General features: G+C 35.9%; 1 protein-coding gene across 16 annotated transcripts in view; it reads right to left on the bottom strand.

The window, feature by feature from the left end:
* Positions 1 to 27,485, bottom strand: part of MAPK8 (mitogen-activated protein kinase 8) — a 134,859-nt gene that overhangs the window by 11,814 nt on the left and 95,560 nt on the right. For 8 of the 16 annotated variants that reach the window (XM_045399916.2, XM_045399908.2, XM_045399914.2 and 5 more), the window contains 9 exons: positions 25,568 to 25,738; positions 22,127 to 22,256; positions 17,174 to 17,232; positions 16,944 to 17,082; positions 6,862 to 7,027; positions 3,022 to 3,093; positions 1,124 to 1,306; positions 698 to 822; positions 68 to 131 (listed from right to left, as the gene is read on the bottom strand). In XM_045399916.2, the coding sequence (XP_045255851.1) occupies positions 68 to 131; positions 698 to 822; positions 1,124 to 1,306; positions 3,022 to 3,093; positions 6,862 to 7,027; positions 16,944 to 17,082; positions 17,174 to 17,232; positions 22,127 to 22,256; positions 25,568 to 25,689 (1,060 nt within the window). In that variant the 5' untranslated portion in view covers positions 25,690 to 25,738. Of the gene's footprint in view, positions 1 to 67; positions 132 to 697; positions 823 to 1,123; positions 1,307 to 2,603; positions 2,676 to 3,021; positions 3,094 to 6,861; positions 7,028 to 16,943; positions 17,083 to 17,173; positions 17,233 to 22,126; positions 22,257 to 25,567; positions 25,739 to 27,485 lie in introns of all 16 variants that reach the window. The other 8 variants (XM_045399917.2, XM_045399909.2, XM_045399915.2 and 5 more) reach the window with 1 other exon arrangement.

The raw sequence follows: 27,485 nt of genomic DNA, 5'->3' as shown, positions 1-27,485 counted from the left end.
AATAAATCACCATATAAAAACCAGAAGCTCCTTCGCAGTTTTCCCTCTAAGAATCTGATGAATGTACCTTTCCACTCTTCTATTGTGTGTTCCCTTTCATCTAACTGCTTGTCAGGGATCTTTGGTGGTGGCTGAAAAACACAAGGCAATAATAATTGAGTCAGTATGCTGGGAGTATTTTAACTCTTTGTAGTTATTTGAAATATTAGCCAGACAGATGACTTATAAAAATGTATCATTAGATCAAGACTGATCAATCATCAACTTTCTTATATAGACAGAATAGGAAGACTCCTTCATTGCAGGAAAAAAAATGTTTAACTGTCTTTTTCTTTTCTTCCAGCTCTTGAAATTGCCACATTTTATTTATATCATAGATCACAGAATTCCGTTTTCCTTTGGATATAGTAATTTCTTTTATAACTGAGTTAGGATGTTCCCTCAGAGCATTCAACATCCTAGTTCTCTGGTTAGGGTATCCAGGCAAGATTGCAAAAAACAGTGGGAGGTGACTTTATTTTGTGTAGGAGGGGCTCAAATATGCTCATTAGTTTATTTGACGTAGTTTTCATGAAGAAACAGAAAAACATCATCATCATGTATCTACATTTTTATTTAAAATTAAAAGGTCTCCTCCAAACCTAACTGTAATTCTAAGAATGCAGTATGTTCTGTAAACATTAAGAAAATAACTTACAGCTTCTGCTTCAGAAGGATCATACCAGACATTGATGTACGGGTGTTGGAGAGCTTCATCTACAGAGATCCTTTTAGATGCATCTATTACCAGCATTTTGGATAACAAATCCCTTGCCTGACTGGCTGCAAACATAATGATGTTAATGTACATATATTTGTAAAGGTTCTCAAATTATTAATAACTTTCAGCAATTTGAGATTATTTTTTATTTTAAAAGCATATGTTTTAAAAATATTACTGTAAAATTATTTTATACATATGATTAAAATATATAAAATTAAAGAAAAATAAAACCTCATTTTTTTTCCCACCATCCAGAGAAAACCTTGGGTTATGTCCCATAAGAATATGAATACATATAAACACACGAACACATACACACACACCCCAAATGGGATTAAATGTATATATTTGTAAAAGTACCTTTAAGTTTGTTGTGTTCCGAGTCAGCTGGGAAAAGTACATCAGGGAAGAGTTTCTCGAAGCTATATCCAGCATATTTAGGTCTGTTTTCAACATAAGTCCTTACTGTTGGTTGCAGTTTCTTCATGAATTCAGGACATGGTGTTCCAAGCTGTTCAATAACTTTATTCCACTGATCAATATCTAATATCAAGTAGCTAAGAAAAATACTCCATAACTAATGTTCAACACATTAGTCATAATCATATTATAAGAAAATGGAAATTTTAAAAATCCTAAGAAAGGATGTGGCAGTTACAAATTTTATATCTCACAAGCACCTTGCAAAAGGCAATGATTGTAGATGGACAGAAATGATCAATAAATAAGCTTTGTTAATCTTATTTATTGTGTGTGTTCATACTAACTGATTTTACCTTAAAATGGAAGCTTAAACTCACAAAGTCTAAACAAAATTATAAGTAACTAAGAATAATGACAATTACTATCCACAGTGGCTCTAACTGCAAACGGCACACAATGCTATAATAATACACAAAATGTTTCCTTTTCTGTCAGTTTATCAGAAAACATGATTGTATCTCCTCGACTATTTCTAGAACACATCCTGTTTTACTAAGTTTTCTACACTAACAGAAAATAACCAGTTGCAATAAAAATAAAGGCTTCTATAAAAGCGGCATTATCTTTTGCCATTCTTTGTTCAGTTTATGTTTAAAAATTTTTTCTAAAGCTCCGATGCCTATAAAAAAGATTGTTTTTTGGTAAGTTGTAAGGTTGGGATTTCTTAGTCTCCTTTCCTCTAGTCTTTACATTCCAGGAACCTGAAGGCCAAGACCTAAAACTCACTTATCGTAATCTTGTGAATATGGCTTTTTCCATTCTTCCTCCTGAAACAATTCTAAATGTTACTAGCTGATAAACACATAACAAATCACTGTTAATATAAATATTAAAAGTAGTGGGATGAACAAAAAGCATGAATCCAAAGCTATCGTCACCATATAAAACTACTGCTGAAATTCTCAGATGAAAGGGTATGTTATGTGAGTAATGAGACAACAATCAAAAGACATAAACCACATAGAACATTAACAAAAAGGAGGTGGGGAACAAAACAAAAGGATGGCCAGAAGCAACAGACAGCTCCAAAATTCATATTAAGTTGTACGTATTTCTAGACTTAAGTGTATAATTATTAGAAATTTTTAATGCAAGCCATGACTTTTGATTTAGGTTAAATAAATCAACTCAAAGCCAGCAAGTAATTGTGCACAATTACAATTGAGCAGGGTTCTGAACTAACATATGAAACAACAAATGAGGGAAAGAAAAGTCTATGTCAAATAGTAGGTGGTATTTTAAGAGTAATTTAACAATATATTAGGGAGAGACAAAATACATTACACCTGACCAAACTGAAGTGCTATCATACATTTTGACCTTTAGAAACTACATTTTAGGCCAAAGATAAGGATACGATCTGTACCTGGGAACAAAACACCACCTTTGATCATTTCTCCCATGATGCACCCAACTGACCAAATGTCAACTGAAAACAAAATGCAATGACATTAACATAAAGATTCTGGTTAAAATAAAAAAAAAATAAAGAAAATCACACACACCATGTATACTTTAAAATTATAAAAAGCAGTATAAAATAAAAATGAGTGACAGTGAATGTGCTCTGACTACCAGCAGAGACTGTATGTCCTACTGCCAGATGCAGCCTACAAATATTTCAGCTTATCTCAACAATTTTTGAACTCTAATAGCCACAAACTTTATGCCTGTTTAAAATCCCATCTGTATAAATGTAGCATATTCATTTTCATTAGAGAACATAAAGAAATTCATCGCCTAACTAATTAACTGCTGCAGCAGCACAAGGATACAGTCCCTTCCTGGAAAGAGGATTTTGTGGCAAACCATTTCTCCCATAATGCACCCCACAGACCATAAATCCACTATGTGTTTGCAGCACAAAAGAAGGAAAAGCAAAGCAAAAGGTCATTAAAATCAAAGAAGCATAATATGACTGCATTATATAAAAACTGCAAAACATCACAAAAAGAAAAAAGTGATCGTAACTTTAGCTCATGGAATAATTTAAAACACAAATTATTTTTTGAAAGTCTTTGGTTCACAAAAGAAAATGTAAAGTGTGGCATTTTAACTACATATCTAATTTCAAAGTGAGAGCTACGCACAGAAATTGCATAAATAGAAAAACCCTGCATGTTTTGTCCCTGAGAACTTGTTTATAAAATATGAAACAGAACCAAACACGAACTTTGTAAATAAAAATGTACATGAGGTAGTAAAATTATAAAAATAAAATCTTTATACTATACTATTTAGAAGTTCAACTGTGCATTATACTCTCTAAGTTAAATAAAAGAAAAAAAGCATGAGAAAACAATTCAGCATATTCAAATATTTAACAAATAATCTCTATGAATAATTACAATAAAAAAGTTAATCTAAAGCTCTTTAGAATTTTTAAACTGGATTTCCCAAATATATTTAATTGAGAAGTGTTATGCTTGTTCTGAACTAAAAGTCCATTTGTTTTCTTGGCAACATGATGCCACATTTACCCTACTATCCCAAAAGGAACAAGTGCACAGAGAATTAACAACTAATCAAGGAAAACTGTAAGAGAAATGTATTTCATGTTTCCTAACTGAAGTTTTTTAAAGCCATAAAACCAAACTGCTTTTGATTTAAGAAGTTAGTTTTGGCTAGACACAGTATGACAGTTCTCACGAACTGACTATCTAGAGTCTCCTGGAAGACTTACTGATGACCCTTGCCAACTGTAAATGGGAATCCCAATCAATGTTGACAAGAATCTGCTAGACACAGAAACAGACAATTGGGAATCTCCACCTACTTAGGGAAACTGACTGTACACCGTGGCATTTTATGACTTTGGGTTTGGCTATCACACAAAAAGGAGAGAGTAAGTGCTTGCAGTTTAATAGGAAAAGAGGGAAGAATGAGCAATTTAGAAGGAAAAGCCTTAGAAACTTGCATTTGGTTGTGACATCTGAAGGTCCAAATTCTTTAAAATGACAAGAGGAAAACAGCACAAATAGATGTCAGAAAGAGACGTGCCCTTTACTCATGTTAAAGGACTTAGAAAATTAAAGCCTGTACTTTCTAATACAGTACATTCTTACTAAAAGGCTGCCAGTTCACTGAAGAATCTTAGGAGCTAAACTGGGAATTACTTTTGGAAATACTGTGGAACTAAAGTTTCCCTAAAATTTCATATTAAAATGAATGAACATTTTTATATTTATGTCATGGTTCAGCTTTCAAGGATAAGGTTTTAGAAAAAAAAGTTAATATTTATAAATTAGTGCCTCAGAGAAAAATTTTTTCTAAGGTTTTCCTTTTTGACAAAAATCTATTAGAATAAATCTTCTCTACAGATTTTAAAGAGAATGTTAAACTTTAAATATCCAGCATACAACTTATGTTGGTAACTTCCAGAAAAGCCTATTTTTAAACAAAAGTATTTTGAAAGCTGCAAGCATGAGAGAAGATATTATCTGGGCCAGTGAAGACTAGGAACGTAAGTCTGATTCATGCACAACTCTAGTTTTAAGCTAACTGCTTAGTCTATTAAGCAGTTAAAAATATATTGATTACACTGCTTTCCAAAATGCTCTGAGTAGACTGCAATAAAAGGCACATAAAGCAAAGTTGTTAAAATGGGTGGGAGGCTGGGCGTGGTGGCTCAAGCTCCTGTAATCCCAGCACTTTGGGAGGCCGAGGCAGGTGGATCACCTAAGGTCAGGAGTTCGAGACCAGCCTGGCAAACCTAATGAGACCCTGTCTCTACTAAAAATACAAAAATTAGCCAGGCATGGTGGCACGTGCCTGTAATCCCAGCTACTCAGTAGGCTGAGGCAGGAGAATGGCTTGAAGCCGGGAGTGGAGGCTGCAGTGAACCAAGATGGCACGACTGCACTCTAGCCTGGGCGATAGAGCGAGACTCCATCTCAAAAAAAAAAAAAAAATAATAATAATAATAAATAAAATGAGTGTGAGGTATTATTAAAAGGAGGAAGTACTTATGTTTAACCTTGCTGGCTAATGTAGTTATAGTCATTAAGCATTACATTTGACTCCATTTCCTAGGGTGGGAGTGGGAAGGCAAGAAAGTGATCTACATAATTTTTAACTAAGAGAGGAACCACATGTCAGTTCTTTTTTTATTTTTTATTTTTTTGAGACAGTCTCACTTTGTTGCCCAGGCACTGGAATACAGTGGTGCAATCTCAGCTTACTGTAACCTCCACCTCCCGGGTTCAAGTGATTCTCATGCCTCACCTCTGGAATAGCTGGGACTACAGGTGCACACCACCACACCTGAGTAATTTCTGTACTTTCAGTAGAGACAGGGTTTTGCCATGTTGCCCAAGCTGGTCTCGAACTCCTGGCCTCGAGTGATCCACAAGACTCGGCCTCCCAAAGTGCTAGGATTACAGGTGTAAGCGACCATACCCAGCCTCAATTCTTCATATGACAGTTTTTCTTAGTGCTAATTTCTGGCAGGGAGCTATCCTAAGATCATATTTATAGGACACTGACACATAACACCATATCTATGACCATATCTATGACAATCACAGCAGATGCAAAAGCAATCTTTGTGCTGGTGGGTCACTTGAAGTTATCAATTCTCAAAAAAAAAAAAAAACCCTTCAAATTTCAGGTAGAGAGTAAGTAAAAAGAACAGCATATTTATTAAGTATAAAAAATTAATAGCAAATGTTTAAAGTATTTGTTTTTAATCAGTTCAGAAAATCAAGCTCAGCTTAATCGTATATTTTATTTTAAAAAATCTTAAAAGTTGACTTATTACAATTTCCTGATTCAAAATGAACTGCTACTCCAGATTCCTTGCCAGAAAAAATGTCTAGGTTTTATTCTTGGTAGTATTTTGGATGAAGTCACCACATTTTTTAAAATGATGGTTTATTTCCATAAAATCCCATGGTTATTAGCAGATTTATTCATCTCCTAAATTTCTAAGATGCAAAATTTCTTCCTAAATTAAATATAAGTAGGTATATCCATAAAAAATGTTTAAATTCATGATCTACATGCCAGATAATTTTGTTCAACACTGATTCTTAGGTCAATTGATACAATCGGATATACCCACACAAAATACTAAAAGTCATTTCCTTAAGGCTGGACATAAGGTTTTAATGAAACTTTATTGCTTCCTTCAAGAGGTCACCTTAATTATCCAGCAGCTTTGCAGAGGCCTTAATGTACCTCTTAAAGTTTATGATGAGTGCTACCGCTATGATCTTTAGTTTCATGGGGTTGGAAATATGGGCAAATATCACTGATGTACACTAATAATAAACTGTCAGTACACTCTATACATCCCTGAGACCATGTTAGAAATGTTCACTTTCAAGTTATAGGCAAGCAAAGAGCATAAATTCTGTCTCAGGGCCATGGCAACGAATTCTTTATCCAATGGTAGTACTGATGGTATGTATCTGTATTTGAACAAATAAGGGCCCCAAGTTTTTTCAAACATTTATGACAAAATTTATAGTTACCTGCAAACTTTTGATACACATTTCAAACAATGGTACATACTTAATTCAATGTTCTTCAGCTTAAGTATTTACATAAAAATTCTAATGAATAAAGAAAAAAGCTAAATCAGAAAAATATTTCAAATAAATGTGTGTGCTGACCGTTTTCCTTGTAGCCCATGCCAAGGATGACCTCGGGTGCTCTGTAGTAGCGAGTCACTACGTAAGGCGTCATCATAAAACTTGTTCCTGCAGTCCTGGCCAGACCGAAGTCAAGAATCTTCAAAGTGCAGTCAGATTTTACTACTATATTACTGGGCTTTAAGTCCTTCAGAAAATAAAAATTAAAAAATGACTGCCATGATATATATGAAAATCCTACAGTCACAATAAAGTTATACTATCCCTTGCAAAACATTCATGTTAACTGTTCATTTTTCTCACTGTAATATTACTGCACTGATTCATCATTACAAGGCAAACCTGTGGGATTTAAAATTTATGAATACATACAGTTATTGGAGAAGTTAGTAATGTTTTAATTGCTAGAAATTATGATTAGCTAGACATTTTCGGTTAAATAGAGTAAAAGGGATTTGAAAAGACATTGGAAAGCTCACATAAAAAACTACTATAGTAAAAGAGTGATAAGTTAGCACTTATATTCATTTGCATAACACATTACCAATATTTTTAAAATCTCATTTTAAAGTCACAATAAGTTTTATACAGATGTTATAAGTCAACAATGAGCCATCCTGTCATTCAATAGCAAATGTTATTTGATCTTTTAGATTGGCAGATACCCAGTTCCAAAGGACCAGAATAGTCATTATCCATTTTTCCATCCCTGATTTCCCACCTGGAGTCCCACAAATTTGCTATAAAATTTTTGTCTGTTTGTAGAAGTAGGACACCATTGTCTTGGTGCCACTAATCTATAAAATTACTTGCTACAGATACTACTGAATAATTCAGAATTTTTCACCTGGCCCCTACTTTAACATATTCTGTGCTGTGCCCATCAAAAGTCAGGTAGCAGCATAAACACTCATGGCTTCATGTTCAATATACTATGCCTGTTAGCCTTGATGAATACTATTACAAGCCAAAGGACCAAACAAGTAAGAAAGCATAAATCCACAACACAAATGCACTGTATTACCTGTACTGACATGCAGTATACATATTAAATATCACTGATTAATACAAAAAAGGAAAACAGCCTGCTTGAAAGACAACTATTACTTTTGTAATGTTAACATACAGAAAAGCATGTTGTCTTTAACGTATTTCGACAGGCAATCATGGATGGGTTTAGAAGATACGTAATCTAGTGGTTTTATTAAATTAAATATACCAACAATTCAAAAGTCTTAATGAAACAGAAGAAAAACTTTTTCATTATTGGTATTCTGTAAGTATAATGTTGCTAATACTTCTAAAATACAGTACCTCAGCAAAGAAACACTGCATGTTCAAGAACAAATATTACAAGCTTTGTAATAAATATTAAATATTTATTTGATACTACTTTAATGTTTAGTGTGATGGTTGAAGGCTACTGGCTCTTTATACTAGCAGATTCCAATTTAGAAATAACATTCCAATTTTAAGTACTTTATTGTGAAAAAATTAAAAGCAAAGTAACAATTTTTAAAAACAGGTATTTTTGTTAAGCACAAAAATTGTCAAAAAAAGCCTTAAAGACTATTAACTGAAATTCATCCATACATATCATTATGTACCTTACAGTTGTTAATTATGCTAACTATATCTAAGAATAGTAACTTAGAATTTATGTAGGCAGTGGAACTAACCCAACATTCTGTCTTCTTCCCCCAATTTTTCTAGCTTCCTCAGTTAGGCAAGGGCACATGGGTAGCTCTAATTCATGGGATGTGAGTGGAAGAAGAGAAGGGCCAGTGCACAACTTCCTGTGGTCTCCTGACCTGCTTTGGTGATTAGGAATGTTCCAGGGGATTCTCTAGCAGCCTGGGTTGCTGATCATTTATGTAAATGTACAGTCCACAAACACCACACATTCAGCAAAGGAAATAAGCCTGAGTCGTGCTAAGTCACTGAGAATTAAGGGTTTATCTGTTACTTCGGTACAGCTGAGTCTATTCTAACACTGAAACTGGTGTCAGAAGTGGGGTGTTAACTATTATAAAAACATAAGATCCCAGCTTAGCAATTGAGCAGCAGGGAAACTCACATCAAAGGTTGGAAAGGTGATCTAGGTTATGTAGTAGTAAAACACTTCATGAAGCTGTCACCTGCACCCAGCCACTTGTACAATGAACCTGAAAGCTCTAGCACAGGGGCTGGCAAATTAAGGCCTGTATGCTTTGTAAAGAAAGTGTTGATGCTGAAGCACAGTCATGCTCATTCAAGTACATATCACCTATGCTGCTTTTGTATCACGATGGCAGAGTCTTGTAGCTGTGACACAGACTATTATCCACAAAGCCTAAAATATTTACTACAAGGCTTTCACAGAAAAAGTTTGTTGAACCCTGCTCTAGAAGAGACTGGACAGCAAAACTTCAGTAGTTTGTGTTGGTAGCTACTGGCTGCATTTAAAAGTAGTAGCCATATTTTAAAGCAGAAATAAAAGGGAACAGAGCCTAGAATTTCAGGGTCTTGCCCTTTTGAAAAAGCTAAATGCTACCAGACCCCTGAAAGAAGGTATGGTAGATTGTTCTGCAAATATTCCTGCCCACCCCAGACTGTGTCCTCACCCTGCTGACAGGTTCAGTCACTTGTCTTAATTTGGGCAATGAAATATGGGGGAATGTGTTTGATTCAGCATAGCTCTTGCTCTTCTACCTTTCACCATGAGAAAAGGATGTCTCTGGTGGATGCTTCAGTCTAGATGCCGAAACCTGAATATGGGACAAGCCTGAACTTGACCCATGGTTTGGAGCAGTGTCACACAGCCAACTCTGCAGACCCAAGTAAACAATAAATATTGCTTTAAGCCACTGATATCTTGGATTGGTTTCTATGCATCATTTTCACATAATAATTCTGAAACCCTTTCAGGGAAAAAGTCCTGTAAAATCCTTCAATTGATAAAATTGCCTCAGTCTGCCAACAGAAGCTTGAACGCTTACAGGAAGACTGAAGACAGCCTCAATTAAGTCCAAGAATACAGGACCCATGAGTTAAAAAAGATGCTTTGAAAAGAACTACAATCAGAAAGATAAGAAATCTCTTAAATTTCTGAAAGAGTTAGCTAACTGTCAGACCTAACGCCAAAGGTCTATGATCCTTCTATATTTCAAACAGGAGTTTTCAACTCACAGTAATTTTCCCCCAAAATAATATTTGGCAATGTCAGAAACATTTTTGATTGTCACAACTGGGTAGTGCTACTGGCATCTAGTGGGTAGAGCCCAGGAATGCTACTAAACATTCCACCATCAAAAGAAAGAACTGTTTGGTCCAAAATGTCAATAGTGGCAAGGCTAGAAGGGTGGCCTTAAAATGACCCTTGGGCCCCAATCTTTTATAGATAAGAAGCAGGCTGAGAAACGTGAGCAGCCCTCAAGGGAAATACATTCTTCAATACTCACTTTAGATATATTCATGAGGATAGCAAAAAAGATGATTCTTCCACAGGGTAGAGCCAGGTACTTGAGAACCACAGAGAACAGTCAGGGCTGAGGAGGAATATTCCCCTCACCCAGGGCAAGGGACATTCACAATGTCTGTACAGAAGAATTTAATTACAACTAACCAATGACTGCTTTTTTCAGTTTTCTAAATGGGATTGCTCACTGTGATAACACTGGCCCTGTCTGACCACTCTATCTACAGTATTTAGCAGGGGAGCAGTGGTTATAGGGGTGGCCATATAATTTGGTCATTCCAGTTACTATGTTTCTGGACCAAGACGAGCAATGTCTGGATTTGATAAGAATAGAACTTTGGGTTATTTCCCTTGAGGAGGGCGTGGAATAAAGGGAGCAAAGGAATGTTTGCCAGCCAGAAGGACAGACTGTGGCAGAGGCTGGGGCTCACCACTATTCTGAAGTCTGCTCTCCCTACATTTCCCGGTTTCCTTACAAATTAGGCAAGTCCTACGGCTAGCTCTGTCAACGTACTCTAAGCAGAAGTGACGTGTGTCACTTCCAAGCAAAGAAGAGCCATGCACATCACTTGGCTTTCTCTTTCCAACAAAGTGACCCGCAACTATCTAGATGGTGGGACCTCATCAGCTTGGGTCTCAGAGTAGTAATCCTGACTTGCCCTGAACCTCTACCCAAGGGATGAAAGGCCAGGTTATTTTACCAAGTAAGTAACCTCAGACTAGCAGAAGTACTAGCCAAGGGTGGAGGTGAATCTAGAATAAGTAGTAGAGCAGAGATGAGTACCAATCGTGGCCTCAAGACCAGCTGCAAAAAAACTTCAATGCGTATCTCCACTCTAGATTTCCCAAAGAGCCCAAGCTAAGATAAAGGGAGATTCTTCACAATAGGTAACAGACCACAGTAGGTCTCATTAGCTCCACTTTATCACATTAAGAAATTTTCTACAGATGCACTTTATTTTCACCACTTTATGTACTGATACTAAGGGAGTTAGACTATCCCAATACTGCTGTGCTTGTGCCATTCTTTTATTTTCTACACTTTTAAGCTTTTTGTATAGCAACTCTACTTCATGTATAATTGTATATCCTAATTGGATAGTATCTTTCACCTTTAAAATGTGAGACTATTCCCAGAGAGGAACGCTTCCTCTCTGAACCTACCATATTCAACTTTATCTCATTAAATAGAGTTACCCTTGTTTTGATGTTTGCATTTTCCTGGTATATGTCTACCAACCTCTCTGCCTTCAGCCTTTTGAAGTTAGCTACAAATGTCTGTGTTATGGAAACATGCAGTTGTTGTTGAGCCTTTGCGTGCTGCCAAAATCTGACTTTTTAAACTAAGGAACTAATCCCATTAACATACTACCATAAATATTGTTCTTTTGTAATTTTGTGTTTGTTTTTTTATGGTTCTTGTTGTTTCCATTGTTTTATATCTTCTACCATTTAGTCTGTTTTTCTGGTCCAGCCACCTGCCATCCTTGTTAATCTGGAACCCTTCTATTTGGAGGGGTGTGCCTTACTAAAATCAAATGAACTTCCACAATGTTGGATTACTGCTCCGGTCTAAGGACTCAGGAAACAAACAAACCAAACCTAGAAGTTTCACTCGTCTGCTCTACTTCACATAGTGTATGAGTAGGGGCTCAGGAAGATAAAATACTCTTCCATTTAAAGAGATTTTTATTATGTTATTTAAATACTGCACTAGACAAATGATTAGAGCAGCTGTATACGTAATATACAAGGAATTCACTTAGAATGATAATTAAGGATAAGCCTGTAACAGGATTGTTCACTTAAAAGCCTCAACAGCTCAAAGACTCAACTGTCTTATACTATGAAAACTATCTCTGTATTTATTTTATTACATGAGTGAGGTTATTTGACACAGATGACTCAGAAGGAAGATGTAATAACGCAGATGACTCAGAAGGAAGATGTAATTCCACTGAATTAAATAATTTTTTAAAATTCCAGGCTGGGCATGATGGCTCATGCCTGTGATCCCAGCACTTTGGGAGGTCGAGGCAGGTGGGTTGCTTGAAGCCAGGAATACAAGACCAGCCTAGGCAACATGGCAAGACCCCATCTCTACAAAAACATAAAAAATAAAAATTTGCCAGGCATGGTGGTACATGCCTGTAGTCTTAGCTACTTGGGAGGCTGAAGTGAGATGATCACTGAGCCCAGGAGGTAAAGGCTGCAGTGGGCTATGTTCATGCTACTGCATTCATGCCTGGGTGACAGAGAGAGACCCTGTCTCAAAAAAAAAAATAAAAAAAAAAATTCCTTTCAACCTACTGAACCCAGGAGTTCAAGGCTGCAGTGAGCTATGATTATACCACTGCATTCTAGCCTGAGTGACAGAGTAAGATTCTGTCTCTTAGGGAAAAAAAAAAAAAATTCCTCTCTCAATACTTTTCAAAGAATAAGCTAGATTAAACTAAAATATAAAACATACCAACACAAAAAAATTTTACATAAATGTTCACGTCAGCATTACCCATAATAGTCAGTGGTAACAACCCAAATTATAATCAAGTGATAAATGGATAAACAATCTATTCAGTGAAATATCTGTCAATAAAATAACATGAAGAACTGACACACAATAAATACATGAATGAATCTTGAAAAGATTATGCTAGGTAAAATAAGCCAAGCATAAAATATCACATATAATTCTATGTATATGAAATGTCCAGAATAGACAAATATACAAAGACAGAAAGTAGATTAATGTTTGCTTAGGGCTAGAGGTGAAAGGAACACAGAAGAATAGGAAATAAAGACGGGTGGATTTGGAGTTTCTTTTAGGGCAATGGAATTTTCTAAAGTTAAGTAATGAGCACACAATCTTCAAATATAATAAACACTGAGTTGTACACATTAAATGAATAAATTGTATGGCATGTAAATTATATCACAAGAAAAGCAGTTAAAAATCCCAGAAAACAAAAATACGAAATATTTCTGAATATATATATATAAAAAACAATTCTGGCAAATACTCAATCTTGGTAACTTGGTAATATTCTATTTCCAATTTGGAATGACTGGTAATAATAGTAGCTTATTTTGTATACTGCTTCACTTCAGAGCAAAAACAAACTTTACACTGCTCCATATAAATCAGTGAAATACAGTGATCCTAAGAATTTGATGAGAGGCAGTGATGTCAGCCAAAACAGCTCCACAGAAGCACTATAAAACATCAAAGTGTCAGAATACATTTTTTCAGAATTCTGGAAATTATTCAAAGGTTTATGGCAATCAAGTGAACTCAGAACCAAGAAAAAGGCAACTTAAAAACAGGAGACCACCTCACACCCATTAGGACTGTTACTATGAAAAAAATAAAGTGTTGGTAAGAATGAGGAATAACTGAAACCCTTCTGTACTACTCGTGGGAATGTAAAATGGTAGAGCTGCCATGGAAAACAGTGTGGCAGTTTCTCAAAATGTTAAAAAGAATACCCATGTGATCCAGCAATTCCACTTCTGCCTATAGCTCAAATGAACTGAAAGCACGGTCTCTAAGAGATATTTGGACAACTCTGTTCATAGCAGCATTATTCACAACAGCTAAATGCAGAACCAACCCAAGTGCCACTGATGAATGGATAAGCAAGTATGGTATATACATAAATGGAATATTATTCAGCCTTAAAAACAAATAAAATTCTCACATATGCTGCAACATGGATAAATCTTGAGCACATTATGCTAAGTGAAATAAGCCAGCTGCAAGGAGGCAAATACTGCATGATTCTGCTTATATGAGGTATTTATAGTAGCCAAAATCATACAGACAGAAAATAGAATGATGGCTGTTGGGGGTCGCAGGGAGAGGGGAACAGGGAATTGTTGTCTAGTGGGTGTAGAGTTTCAGCTTCACAAGATGAAAAGAATTCTGGAGATGGATGGTGGTGATGATTGCACATTATGAATGTATTTAATGTCACAGAACTGTGCATCTAATGGTTAAAATGGCACATTTTATATGTATTTACTACAATAAAACGGTGGGGAAAAAACATCGGGAAATATTTCCAGCATTTTAACTAGTCTTTGGCTCTACCTGCCTCACTAACTAGGCAAGGATTTTGAAGAAAGCAGCCACATTTTCAGTGTGGGACCCTAGTCCTAGGCTAGACAGAGGCAATCCTTGAAAACATCGTTAAGGCAAGTAAATAGCCCGATGCTGCCTGGAACAAAACATTAAAGTGGAGGAGAAAACAAGATATGGCATACCATCAAGCATACCAACTTTGCATGATGGGTGTTCCAAAAGGAGAAGAAAGAGAAAAAGGAGCAGAAAAAATATTTGAAAAAATAATGACTGAAAATTTGCTAAATTTGATGAAAGATATGAATCTATTTTTTCTTTTTAGCTTCCTTCCATCCTGATCAAAAGACATGAATCTACATATCCAAGCTACTGAATGAATTCTAAGATGGATGAACATAAAGAGATCTGCACTAAGACACATTACAATCAAACTGTTAAAAGTCAAAGACAAAAAGCATCCTGAGAGCAGCAAGAGAGGTGCATTTGTCACTTATAAAAGATCCTCAACGAGCTTAACAGCTGATTTATCATTGGAAACCATCTAAAACAAACAGCAACAGATGATACATCTGAAGTGCTAAAAGAGGCCGGGTGGAGTGGCTCACACCTGTAATCCCAGCACTTTGGGAGGTCAAGGTGGGTAGATCCCTTGAGGTCAGGAATTCGAGACCAGCCTGACCAACACGGTGAAACTGTCTCTACTAAAAATACAAAACATTAGCCAGGTGTGGAGGTGGGCCCCTGTAATCCCAGTTACTTGAGAGGCTGCAGCAGGAGAATTGCTTGAACCTGGGAGGTAGAGGTTGTAGTGAGCCGAGAATCAAGAAGACAAGACAAGACAAATGGGAGGGGAGGGGAGGGGAAGAGAGGAGAGGGTGGAGAAAGGAAGGAAGGGGAAGCGGGGGGAGGGAGGGAAGGAGAGAAAAGAAAGAAAAGAAAAAAGAAAGGAAGGAAGGAAATGGTAAGACATCCTATGTTAGTGAATTGGAAGACTAAATATCCTGATGACGGCAAAACTACCTAAGCAATCTACAGATGCAATGAAATCCTAATTAGAGTTCTAATTGCCCTTTCTGCAGAAATAGAACAATACTCAAATTCATATGGCATCACAAAGGGCTCTGAAAAGCCAAAACAAAATTGAAAAAGAATAAAGCTGGAGAATTCATACTTCTCCATTTCAAGTTACTACAAAGCTAAAAGTGATCAAAATAGTGTGGTACTAGTATAATATATGGTCAGGCACATAGGAAATATGTGAAACAGAACTGAGAGTCCAGAAATGAAACCATGTATCTATGATCATCTGTTTTTTGACAGGGGTGCCAAGACCATTCAATGGCGAAAGAATAGTCTCTAACAAATAGTGCTGGCACAACTAAATTGCTACATACAAAAGAATGAAGTTGGAACCTTACCTCACACCAGACAAAAAATTAACTAAAAATAGATCAAAGACCTACATGTGAGAGCTTAAACTATAAAACTCCTAGAAGAGAACATTAGACTAAATCTTCATGGCCACGGTTTTGACAATGGATTCTTATACATGATATCAAAAGCACAAGTGATGAAAGAAACCATTGTATTTCATCAAAACTGTAGCTTTTGTGCATTAAAGGAAATCATCAGCAAAGTGAACAGACACCCTACAGAATGGGAGAAAATATTTACAAATTATATACCTGATAAAGATTTCATATATGAAATACATAAAGAAATGCTACAACAACAACAAAAAGACAAACAACACAATTTAAAAATGAGCAAAGGGCTTGAATACACATTTCTCCAAAGAAGATACACAAATGGTCACAAGCACATGAAAAATGCTCAACATTATTATTCGCTAGGGAGATGCAAAGTAAAATCAGAAGAAACACCACTTCATACCCATTAGGATGGCTAGAATTAAAAAAGTCAGATAACAAGTACTGACAAGGATGTGAGGAAACTGGAACCCGCATACACTGCTAGTGGGAATGTAAAATAGTGCAGTTACTGTGCAGTTTGATGGTTCCTCAGAAAGTTAACTACAGAATTACCATATGACCCAGTACTTCCAGTCACAGGTATATCCCAAAGGACTGAAAACAGATATTCAAACAAATATTTGTGAGAGAATTTTCATAGCACTATCTATAATAGCTGAAAAGTAGAAATAACCCAAATGTCCATCAACGGATGAATGGATAAACCAAATATGGTATATAGAATATTATTCAGTCATAAAAAGGAATGAACTATTGACACATGGTACAACATGGAGAAATCTTGAAAACATCACATGATATTTCATATAAATGGAAACATAAATGCAAATCTATAGGCACAGAAAGCAGACTGGTATCATGCCAGGGCAAAGTAAGAAACATGGGGATTTTTTGCTTAAGAAACATGGGGATTTTTTGGGTGGTAATGAAAATATTTTAGAATTTAATATGGATGGTAGTTGTACAGCACTGTCAATGTACTAAAAATGACACTTTAGAGTGGTTAATTTTGTTACATGAATTTCACCTCAGTTAGAAAACAAAGAGTACGATGATAGTTTTTTCTACTAACCCGATGAATAATTCCAGCAGAGTGAAGGTGCTTGATTCCACACAGCATCTGATAGAGAAGGTAGGACATTCTTTCATGATCTAGTTCCATCTGAATCACTTGGCAAAGATTTGCATCCATGAGCTCCATGACTATGTAACTTTATGAGTGAAAAAAAGAGAACAACAGCTAAAGTGTCTAGCAGCAATCTAAGAAAAATGTATTAACAAAATTTTAATTATTACACTTACACATCTTGAAATTCTTCTAGGGATTTCTGTGGTGTGAAAACATTCAAAAGGCCAATTATCTATAATAAAAGTTGAGAGAAAAATTAGAAACTACTTTCTAATATTTTAATTGGAGAACTACAAATTCGTGGGTTAAAAAAACTACCATCAGTTTAAAATCTTTCTTTACATTCTAAGCTCAAGTAATTGCTTTTATTTTATATATTGCAACTTTATGGGCAGGAGTTGGAGTAGGGGATGGATAGGTGGAGGCACAGAGGATCTGTAACCCATTTATCTGTAATTCCATTTATGAACCGTCAATTATCAAGCACTTACATTATACAAACCTCTACATAATTTCAAACCTCTACATAATTTAACAGCAAGTCTTAAATCCCTTCTACCAGCTCTTTTCCAATTCAGTATCTCTATATAATCTCAGCCCTTTCCTCCTTTGGTTCTTCATAATACTGCACTTGCCCAGTTTTCTTCATTCCCAGTCTATTTCACTAGATCATCCATAAGCATATCCCTTCTTTCCCACTACTATGTTTAATCTATTTCTTTTCACTTTTTGCATGGACATCTCACAAATAAGATAACACTGAATTCATTTTCATTCCTACCCAAACCCCTTACTTTTCCAGTGTGCCCTCTCTTTTACAAAAGAAGGCTTAGGGTGATTTTTGACTCCTTTTTCAGTATACGCACCATAATAAATACTCATAGAATGCTGTCCATTCTACTGTCAATCTGACCTTCAATCTCTTTTTTCCATTCCCTGTGCTATAAACAGGTTGAAGACTTTAACATCTAGACTGTTCATGCTATAATTCCTTCTAACACTAGTGTTAGAGATTGATTGCCGCCCCCCACACACTCCACACAATTCATATGTCTAGCCTCCAATGTGATAGTATTTGGAAATGGGGCCTTTGGAAGGTACTAAGGGTTAGATTAGGTCATGAGAGTGGGGCCCTCATAATGGAATTAGTGGCCTAAAACAAGGGAAGAGAAAGAGCAATTTTTCTCTCCCTCTCCTTGAGCACACACTGAAGAAAGGCAAGTGAGGACAAGGTGAAAAGTTGGCCACCTCCAAGTCAGGAAGCAGGCCCTGATCAAGAATCAAATTGGCCAGCAACTTGATCTTGAACTTCCCAGCCTACAGAATTGTGAGAAATAAATCTCCGTTGTTTAAGACACCCAGTGTACAGTATTTTGTCACAGTGGCCTGAGCTGATTAAGGTCACTAACAATGGTTTTCTACAAATTCAGCTACCATTTACTGCCTATAACATGGTAAAAGAAAGACCTGATCATATTACTAACCTCCTCATAAATTTAAAGCCAACAAATAAATTCTAAAACTCCCTTGCAGTGTATTCCAAAAGCCTCCATGATATGCCATCAACTCACTTCATCTCCTGCTAAGTCCTATATTAAACGTCATACTTTGGCTATGCTAGTTTCAAGAACGTCATTTTAAAAATGTTTTGATGCTTTTAAACATACTATTCCCTATGCTTGTCACTTATCTACTGAACTTAATTATCTTCCAGGTGAACCTCTTTTGTAGATTTTGACAACCCCTAGTTCTTGAAAGAGTTGACTATTCTACTTTGTCCCCAGTTATCTTCTAATGTTGTTATGGTATTCAGCACACTGTAGTCTAGTCTCATTTTCACATCAGCTACATCCCTACCACAGAGAATTCTTATTAGAAAGAACTGTGTCTTAATCACTTTTATTGCCCTGTATATGGCAAGTTACATGACACACATATAAAAATGTTTGCTGACAATGATACTTAGGGATGGGAATTTGTTTTTCAGGCATAAATTTTATAAGGGCAATAACATTATAAGGGCATAACTTCATAAGAAAAACTGATGTTTTTCTTCTAAGCATTCAGCTTTACATAAGGTTTTTAAATATTTGTTCAGTGAATACATTCGTAAAAATAATACACCAGAAAGGGTCAAACAAATTTAAGATAGGGAAATGGTAATAAGGAAGCATCTGCCTGCTCTAAATAAGTTCAAGACTACCAACCACATGCAATGCACAATAGGAGACTTCGACAAATAGTAAATCTAGTCTCATTAATATCTGAAAAGCCCTAGAGTGGAACAGAGGTATTAAAGATTAAAGGCATACAGAGACAGAAAGAAGATTAGTGGTTGTTTAGAACTGAGAAGGATGGGAGGTAGGGGAATGACAGCTAAAGGATAAAAGATTTCTTTCTGAGGTGATAAAACTATTCTAGAACTGACTGCAGTGATGGTCCTACATATCACTCAATACACTAAAAACCATTGAATGGTATACTTCAAATGGGTGAATTGCATGATAAAATTATATTTCAATAAAGCTGTTATAAAAAAGATTCTAACAGATAGTCGTCCTATTTTTCAAAAAGGGAAATAAAGCAAATTAAATTATATCAGTTATAGACTGGACAGCCAAGCAAAAGTCAATGACTGATTAGTGGTGGTATATAACTACTTCAAAAGAAGTAACAATTACCAGCAGCAGGTAAAAAGTTCATTGAGAAATACTATTTCCTTTCATGAATAAAAACAACAAAGAACAATAGCAATAAATCAGAAAAATGCAACTAGACACAGTATATGAAGAGTTCAAAACGGCATTTTAGAAAATGTTTCTAATAATAACATCCATGGGAATAAGATGATGAATTGGAAACAGCTGGATAACTGTGATAGACACATAATTTCTGCAATATGCTCAAAAGTTGCTAATCAATTAATTCAGCTATTACAAAGACATCCTGAGCAAAACTGGGAAGTGAAGCCCACAAGTGAAAAGGCAGAACAAGGAAGAAAAAAGCAATCACTAGTAGACCAGGAAGAGTAACCACATTTCACCTTTGAAATGTAATAGGGAGAAACAGGAAGTACTATACGTAATTCTCCATAATCAAAAGAAAAAATATAAAGACTGGGTGAGACGGGACCTGCAAGGCAGGCCTGTAACAAAGAAAGAAAACGGGAATCAGATGGGGACATAATTTCTAAACAGGGTTTTAATGTCTACAGTTAAGAGATGACATGCCTCAGCTCCTCTCAGAAGATCTGATCAAACATGCAGTAGGGTGTGCTAGGTGGCTTATGCAGTACTGTGCGCTAGGTCACTTTCAAAGCATGTTCAGAGATAAACAGCCAAGATTAAAAAAGAAACTCGAGACCATCTATGAAAAGAATGAGAAAAACCAGGGATGCTTAGACCAATGAAGAGACAATCTGTACAGAGGATGAAATAGTTTAAAAGGCAAAACACTACAAAAACATCCATCCATTGGGGAGTGGAATAATTTAGTTACCATTTCCAGTTTTCCCATATTTAGCTTTACACTCACTCACTGAACAAATATATTCTGAGTACCTACTCTTGTCCATACTCTTCTAGGTGCTGAGAGTACTGCCTGGATAAACCTCTGCCACCCCTGCTAGAAGCCTAATCATGTGAGACATGCTTAGTCATACTCCATGCAGTTGAAGGAATCACCTTTCTTTGCAGTCACCCAGGCTTGAGAGGTAGGAGTAACTGAACTCCTCCCCAAGGAAAAACTAAGGCAACACCACCATTGCCATGGAACTGTGTTCACAGGCCATAAGGGGCACGAGCAGCTCTATCCATTGGCAGGACGCCACCAGCAAAACTGTGATGAGCAACACATCAGGTTCCCACTTGGAACAAGAATGGCTACCACAACTTCTTCCCTATCATTATCTACCTCTAACCTTTGTCTCTTGACTTTTTTTTATGCCATTCTTTCTCTCTGAAGGCTCCTTTCCTTCAACAATCCAATTTTTACCCCATCTTTAAGAGTCAGCCTAGGTCTACTCCTCCCCAAAGCCTTCCCAGCTCATTAAAGCTCACAGAAATTGTCCCTCTTTTTAGATCTCAATATATGGGCCACTATCATCATTTGACAAACGTCCACTGCTTTGTGATGTTTGATACTTAACTTTCTGTATGTCTGTTTTGTATTCAAAACACCATTGTAAGCTCCCGAAATAAGGGGCCTAATCCTGAACTTGCACGAATTTTTTTCCCTTGGTAATGAACCCAATAACTCCAATACACAGAGGCTTGCATATATTTAGCTCTCAAAATGTGGTAAATTGTATTATCTGCAGTCAGAAAGTACTGCACTCATTATATTATATGAACTCTTTTGGACAAACACTATGAAATGTCTTTAGTCAGATACCTTCGGTTTAGGACTGCCTAAAAGTGTCCCTTACACAATTCACTCCTAGTTTATTTCCTCAACTGAAGAAATCATTCCATTAGAACAACCACAAAAGTATGAATATGCTCAATGTAAGTTTAAAAAAGTATAATTGTTTATTCTCAAAATGAGTACATGTATCTTTACAAAGCCTCCTCTTCGCAATCATTAGAAAATGCAATTAGAAACATATTAATACTCTCTAGATATTTTCAAAAACTTTCTGCTAAACCCATTATCATCATAAAGTGACCAGTGAATACTGCCATCACTTAAAGAGGTGGGAGTGGGGTAGGGAAAAGTGATATAAATTTTATATTCAATATGATTAGAGTGTCAAAGTATAATGGGAACAATTTCATCTCTGTGCTAATGCTACAGTTTTCTGAAATGTTAGCCTGACAGAGACAAAAAGCAGAAGATGAGATCAAGCTGAATAAAATTCTTCTGAAACACTTATCTTTTTAAAACTCCTTTTGTAAATTAAATGACAGGAAATCATATAATCTAAATTCTAGAAGTCATTTTTTGATACAATTTAATAAAGTTATGAAAAAAAATCACCCTGTAGATATATATATATATCCCTTTTAAACGATGTTTTAATACAGAACAATTTAAAGTCCCTAATATTTAAAGTCTTTGATATTCACATATTCATGAATAAATCTTGATTTCATCTACACTTAGGAAACCAAAAATGTTCCACTTACATTTTTGTGATTAACACATTTCATAAGAACTAGCTCTCTGTAGGCCCGCTTGGCATGAGTCTGATTCTGAAATGGTCGGCTTAGCTTCTTGATTGCAACATTTCTTTCAAGAATGGCATCATAAGCTGCACTGTAATAAGAAATTAAAAAACACACAAAAAACTTAAAGCAAAAAGCTGTAAACTGAATTCATGAAACAGTCATATAGATTTCTCACTTTCTCCAAAGACAAGTAACTGGATCACTTCCCAGTCTATGACGCTCAACATGTCTTCTGTATCTATTACAACATGTTTTTTTGGCAACTATTTCCTAAAATGCTAATGGATCCAGACAGTGGACTATGACAACTGAGACCCTGCATGTTCGTTGTGTTGCCTCAAAGATCCACCTAGTACATGGTGGGCACTCAATGTACAAATGCATAATAATTATTTAGCTCCACTAGATAGCCTAAAGCCTGAATGAATCCTTAACCTTGCACTTCTATCAAGAAAAGGTAGGATAAAGAATGCATACAAGGCTGGGTGCAGCGGCTCATGCCTGTAATCCTAGCACTTTGGGAGGTCAAGGTGGGTGGATCACGAGGTCAGGAGATCGAGACCATCCTGGCCAATACGCTGAAACTCCATCTCTACTAAAAGATAAAAAAATTAGCTGGGCGTGATGGCGCGCACCTGTAGTCCCAGCTACTTGGAGGCTAAGGCAAGGGAATCACTTAAACCCAAGAGGCAGAGGTTGCAGTGAGCCAATATCATGCCACTGCACTCCAGCCTGGGCGACAGAGCAAGACTCCACCTCAAAAAAAAAAGAAAAAAAAAATAATAATAAAATAAATAAATAAATAAAGACGACGAAGGTATATACAGAGGTATGTATACAAAATATTATTTTACAATTTTTTGAAGAAGTAAAGCCCTTAAAAATGTGTTTTGGAGGAGAAACTAAAAATCAAGTTGTTTATAAACATGAATGCTAGATTTCAGGGCATGAGAAGCTGTTTTATAACTGGAAAACACAACATCATACCCATTACTCTTCATATCTTCCTCTATCCCATGACACTGACCATATAGCAGCTTTCTCATATGACAGGTCAGAGACACTGAAGCACAAATAAGGTAAAGTATCTTTAAAGAACTTTACGACTGGAAGATCCTAAAAATTATTTGGATTCACCATTGCCTAATGTAGGGCCAGTGGTAAAGTAATTTGCCAAAGGTTAAGCCAGAAAGTTAAAAGCAAAGCTGAGACTAGAAGATCTAAGACATGAAGTCATGTTTTTCAAACTGGACCACTTAACATACTATAAAAGACTATTTCTGTTTATATGTATATAATATTTGGAAAGCCAGCTCACTGCTGATTAACAGTTTTCTTATCTGACTGAAAACTTGAATTTGTTTTGTAGCTATCTGATCATATCAAATGCCATGTAGCACTATATGTATTAAGAAACTGGTACTGCATAAATGGACACATCTATACATTCTATATATACAACTACTGCCTATATATACATACATACACACACCAAAATATACATAAACATTATAATCCTTACTTGTGAAATGCCATATTTGCAAACATGTCCTACTCAAAACAAAACAAAAACTCAGTGGGGTCATGCAAAATTATTAGATGTTTTGACTATCTTCAAATAAAGCAGGTTTTATTTTTAACAATTAAATTCATTGCTATTATCTGCCAAATCAAAAGCATATTTCAAATTCTAAAAGTTCAAAAGGGTCTGAGTGCACTCCACTATCCTGTATCCAAAAAAATTAAATTTCTAACTGTTGATTCTTCAATGTGCACAAATCAGAAGCACCTGAGGATACAAAGGCCACAATCTAGACCCAATTAATCTTACTATTTATGGTTGGGGCACAAAATAATGCTTTAAAAAAAAAGGTCTGTATTCAGTTGACTCAGCAACACACAAATGAGTTTTGAAATTTTTATGTTTAATATTTGTCTATTTCGTAAACATCTCTTATAGAAATTATCACTTTCAGCAAAAATATGAAAATAGTTATTCCTTAGGCTAAGGGCTTAAGAGGGCTTAACAAGCAATTTTTTCTTAATTTTGATACAAAAACTTCAAAGTGCACCTACCTGAGGATAAGTGAAGATACAGAAATATTAATATATTTTAAAATATTTATATGTAATATATATATTATATAATCCTCACAATTTTGTAAATTAGGTAAGAAACGGGCTCAGCAGAGTAAATTTGCCAAAAGTCATAAAGCTAGTAAATTACAGAGCTAAAACCTGAACAGAGCCAGACGCGGTGGCTCACGCCTGTAATCACAGCACTTTGGGAGGCTAAGGTGGGCAGATCACGAAGTCAGGAGATCGAGACCACGGTGAAACCCCATCTCTACTAAAAATACAAAAAATTAGCCGGGCATGGTGGCTGGCGCCTGTAGTCCCAGCTACTCAGGAGGCTGAGGCAGGAGAATGGTGTGAACCCAGGAGGCGGAGCTTGCAGTGAGCCTAGATCGTGCCACTGCACTCCAGCCAGGGCGACAGAGCAAGACTCCGTCTCCAAACAAACAAACAAAAAAGGTAACAAAAATATAATTATTCTTGAATGAGGCTTATAATTCCCCAAAACACTAGTTTATTATTATGCTAATTTAGTGATCTGCAATCAGTATCAGAACTATCCCAAAGAGTGATCTGCATTTCAGTTTATAAAGAATTATGTTGATATAGCCTAAGCCTTTTGTAGAAGTTAGCTAATAAATCAATTTTAAACAAATGGATGAATTTTGAAACACATAAGTGAGATATTAGCTGACTTCATTCCCCAGTGTGGAATAAGATTTCTGAAATTCCAGGGCTTCATTATAGGGTGAAAGTGATGGTTAAATGTAGCTTCTTATTAAACAGTTATCTAATGGGAATACACGTATACATGAAATTAACAAGCATGCCACTTATTCTTTCTTGATAGAGATATTTGTCTCCAATGAGTTATGACCAAATATTTAATCATAGTTTATACTTAAAGATGGCAGTTTATAGTTATATATTATGAATAACACAGGCTATTATCTCAAATCTGAAAATATGAAACCTAAAATGCTCAAGAATCCAAATTTTGGGGGCACTGACATGACGCTCAAAGGAAATGTTTCACTGAAGCATTTCTGATTTGAATTTGGAATGCTCAACCAATACAAATATTCCAAAATCTGACACTTCTGGTCCTAAGCATTTCAGATTAGGGATACTCAACCTTTAATAATAATAATAAAGAAAAGACCATTGATCCCTGAAGCAAACAATTTACTGTGGAATAGTTTTCATTTAATTTGTTTTAATTTTTCGAGGCAAGTTAAATATTTGCCAAGGTATCTAAATTACAAGAGGAGAAAACGTAGCAGTTAATGATTCTTTGCCTAATTTTTGGAAGTAAAAACTTACCATACTATTCCTTGCGCTCCTGAGCCTATAGGTTTTAAATTCTGATACCGTTTCAGGACTGTGAATGTAGAATCTCCAATCTCTACACTATAAAAATTGTTGTCACGCTTGCTTCTGCTCATGATGGCAAGCAATTAATTTAATGGCTTCATCCAAAAATTCACCAAGAAGCTGCAAGATGGAACAAAATGTGATGTTAACAAAATGAACTTGTTTTAATATTAAAATTTGAGCCCTTACTCTCTGTTTACTTACTGATAGTAACACAGACTGCTAGATCATGAAAAGAGCTGCTTCATTAAAAAACACAAGAAAAAAAATACCACAGAGCCTTGATCAGCATATGCCATATGAACGACTGATAGTTTTTTTTTAAAAGAAACATTAGGATAAATCATTCCTCCAATCTAGAAGTTACCAGCATTAATACATTAATAACTTACAAGACTAACAAAAGCAAATAATTAAAATTAAGCACGTTTTTAACGTCACTCCACAGTTTAAAATAAAATTTAAAACCAGTCTTTCTCGTGTGCTTATTATAGAGAATAAAAACCTTAATTTTTATGAGAAATTTATAAACTTTCATTCAAAACTGGTTAACAGTCTCATTTAGTGCCACTAATCAACAAATGGAAATAAGTTGATTAGCACATGTCACCCTTGCCTAAAACACAAAGGGTACCACAGTGCCTTCACTGTCACAGATCCTCTGACCTGCCAAGGCAACCTCCTGGTGTAACACACATACTGAGACTGTAATGGGTGAAAGGATGAGAAGCAAAACAGAAACAAGAGAGAGAGAAGTAGTTAGCATATTGGGATACAAAACAAAACGATACTATTCCATCCTGCTTGAGGCATTAAAAGTACAATTCAACTTCTAACTACCATTCCTTTACTACTTGTAGGATTAAAAATCAAGACAGTCTTTTTCTACCCATGTGAATACTGGTTATTAGCAAACTTATTATCCATCCTTACTAGACAAAAGATACTATTCCAAAATGTATGCAAAGCAGCTTTAACCTACTCCTTGCCTCCTCAATAAGTCATGAAACCAGTTAGGTCTCAAGTTACTGTTTTTTGTGGTTTTAAGATAATGCTAACCCCCCCAAAATCCTAATATGACTACAATACAAAGAATTAATTCAGCAAATATTAATTGCCTGCTAGGCACTCTGCATGTCCTGGGGTCAGATCACAAACTAGGTAAGAAGGTGAGCCACTGGAGGGTGGAGACCATGAGAATGCCTTGACCTGATCCTTGGCTGCAACATGTAGATTGTACTGCAGGAGAAAGGGGGAGCAAGAGTGGAATATGAACATCTGAGAGACTATTATAATGACTCAGATGAAAGAGAAACAATGAAGAGTCTTAGGCCTAAAGGAGTTAAAAATAAACAAAAACTAAACAGGCAACTCCAAACTATGTAAGCTGTAAAACCGAGGACAAATAAACTAGAAACAAATGAGGAATTAGACCTGGATACATCGTAAAAGGTCCAGAGAAGCATTTCCAAAATCACTAACTGGACGAGTCATATAGTGCTCCAGAGAAGACCGAAATGACAAGACTCATAAATTCTTCCTAAGTGGACAACCCATAATAAAGAAACGAGCTTTGGTAATGATTTAAACACTGAGCTATGTTCACAGAATGCTCACATACAGGGATTGTTCATCCTAATCGTTTTCCTACCATAACCTGAATTCCCTCTTACCTACTACAGTAGTGAAATAAGGAAGAAGAGAAATGGGAAGAGTGGAAGAAGAGTGTTGGCCGTCAGGCCCTTTATTAATTATTCTACACATTTATCCTGGAAACTGGGTCAGCTGGGGGCATGGAGACACTAATAGTGATCTCTGATAATCTATAAATATGAGCACAGGCTGAGCACAAAGTTGATGGTGTTTT

Source organism: Macaca fascicularis, chromosome 9 (genome assembly GCF_037993035.2).
Source record: "Macaca fascicularis isolate 582-1 chromosome 9, T2T-MFA8v1.1".
In the NCBI taxonomy this organism is placed as follows: domain Eukaryota; kingdom Metazoa; phylum Chordata; class Mammalia; order Primates; family Cercopithecidae; genus Macaca; species Macaca fascicularis.
Note: the sequence above shows the minus strand (reverse complement) of the source record. Positions and strands in the feature narration are given on the sequence as shown.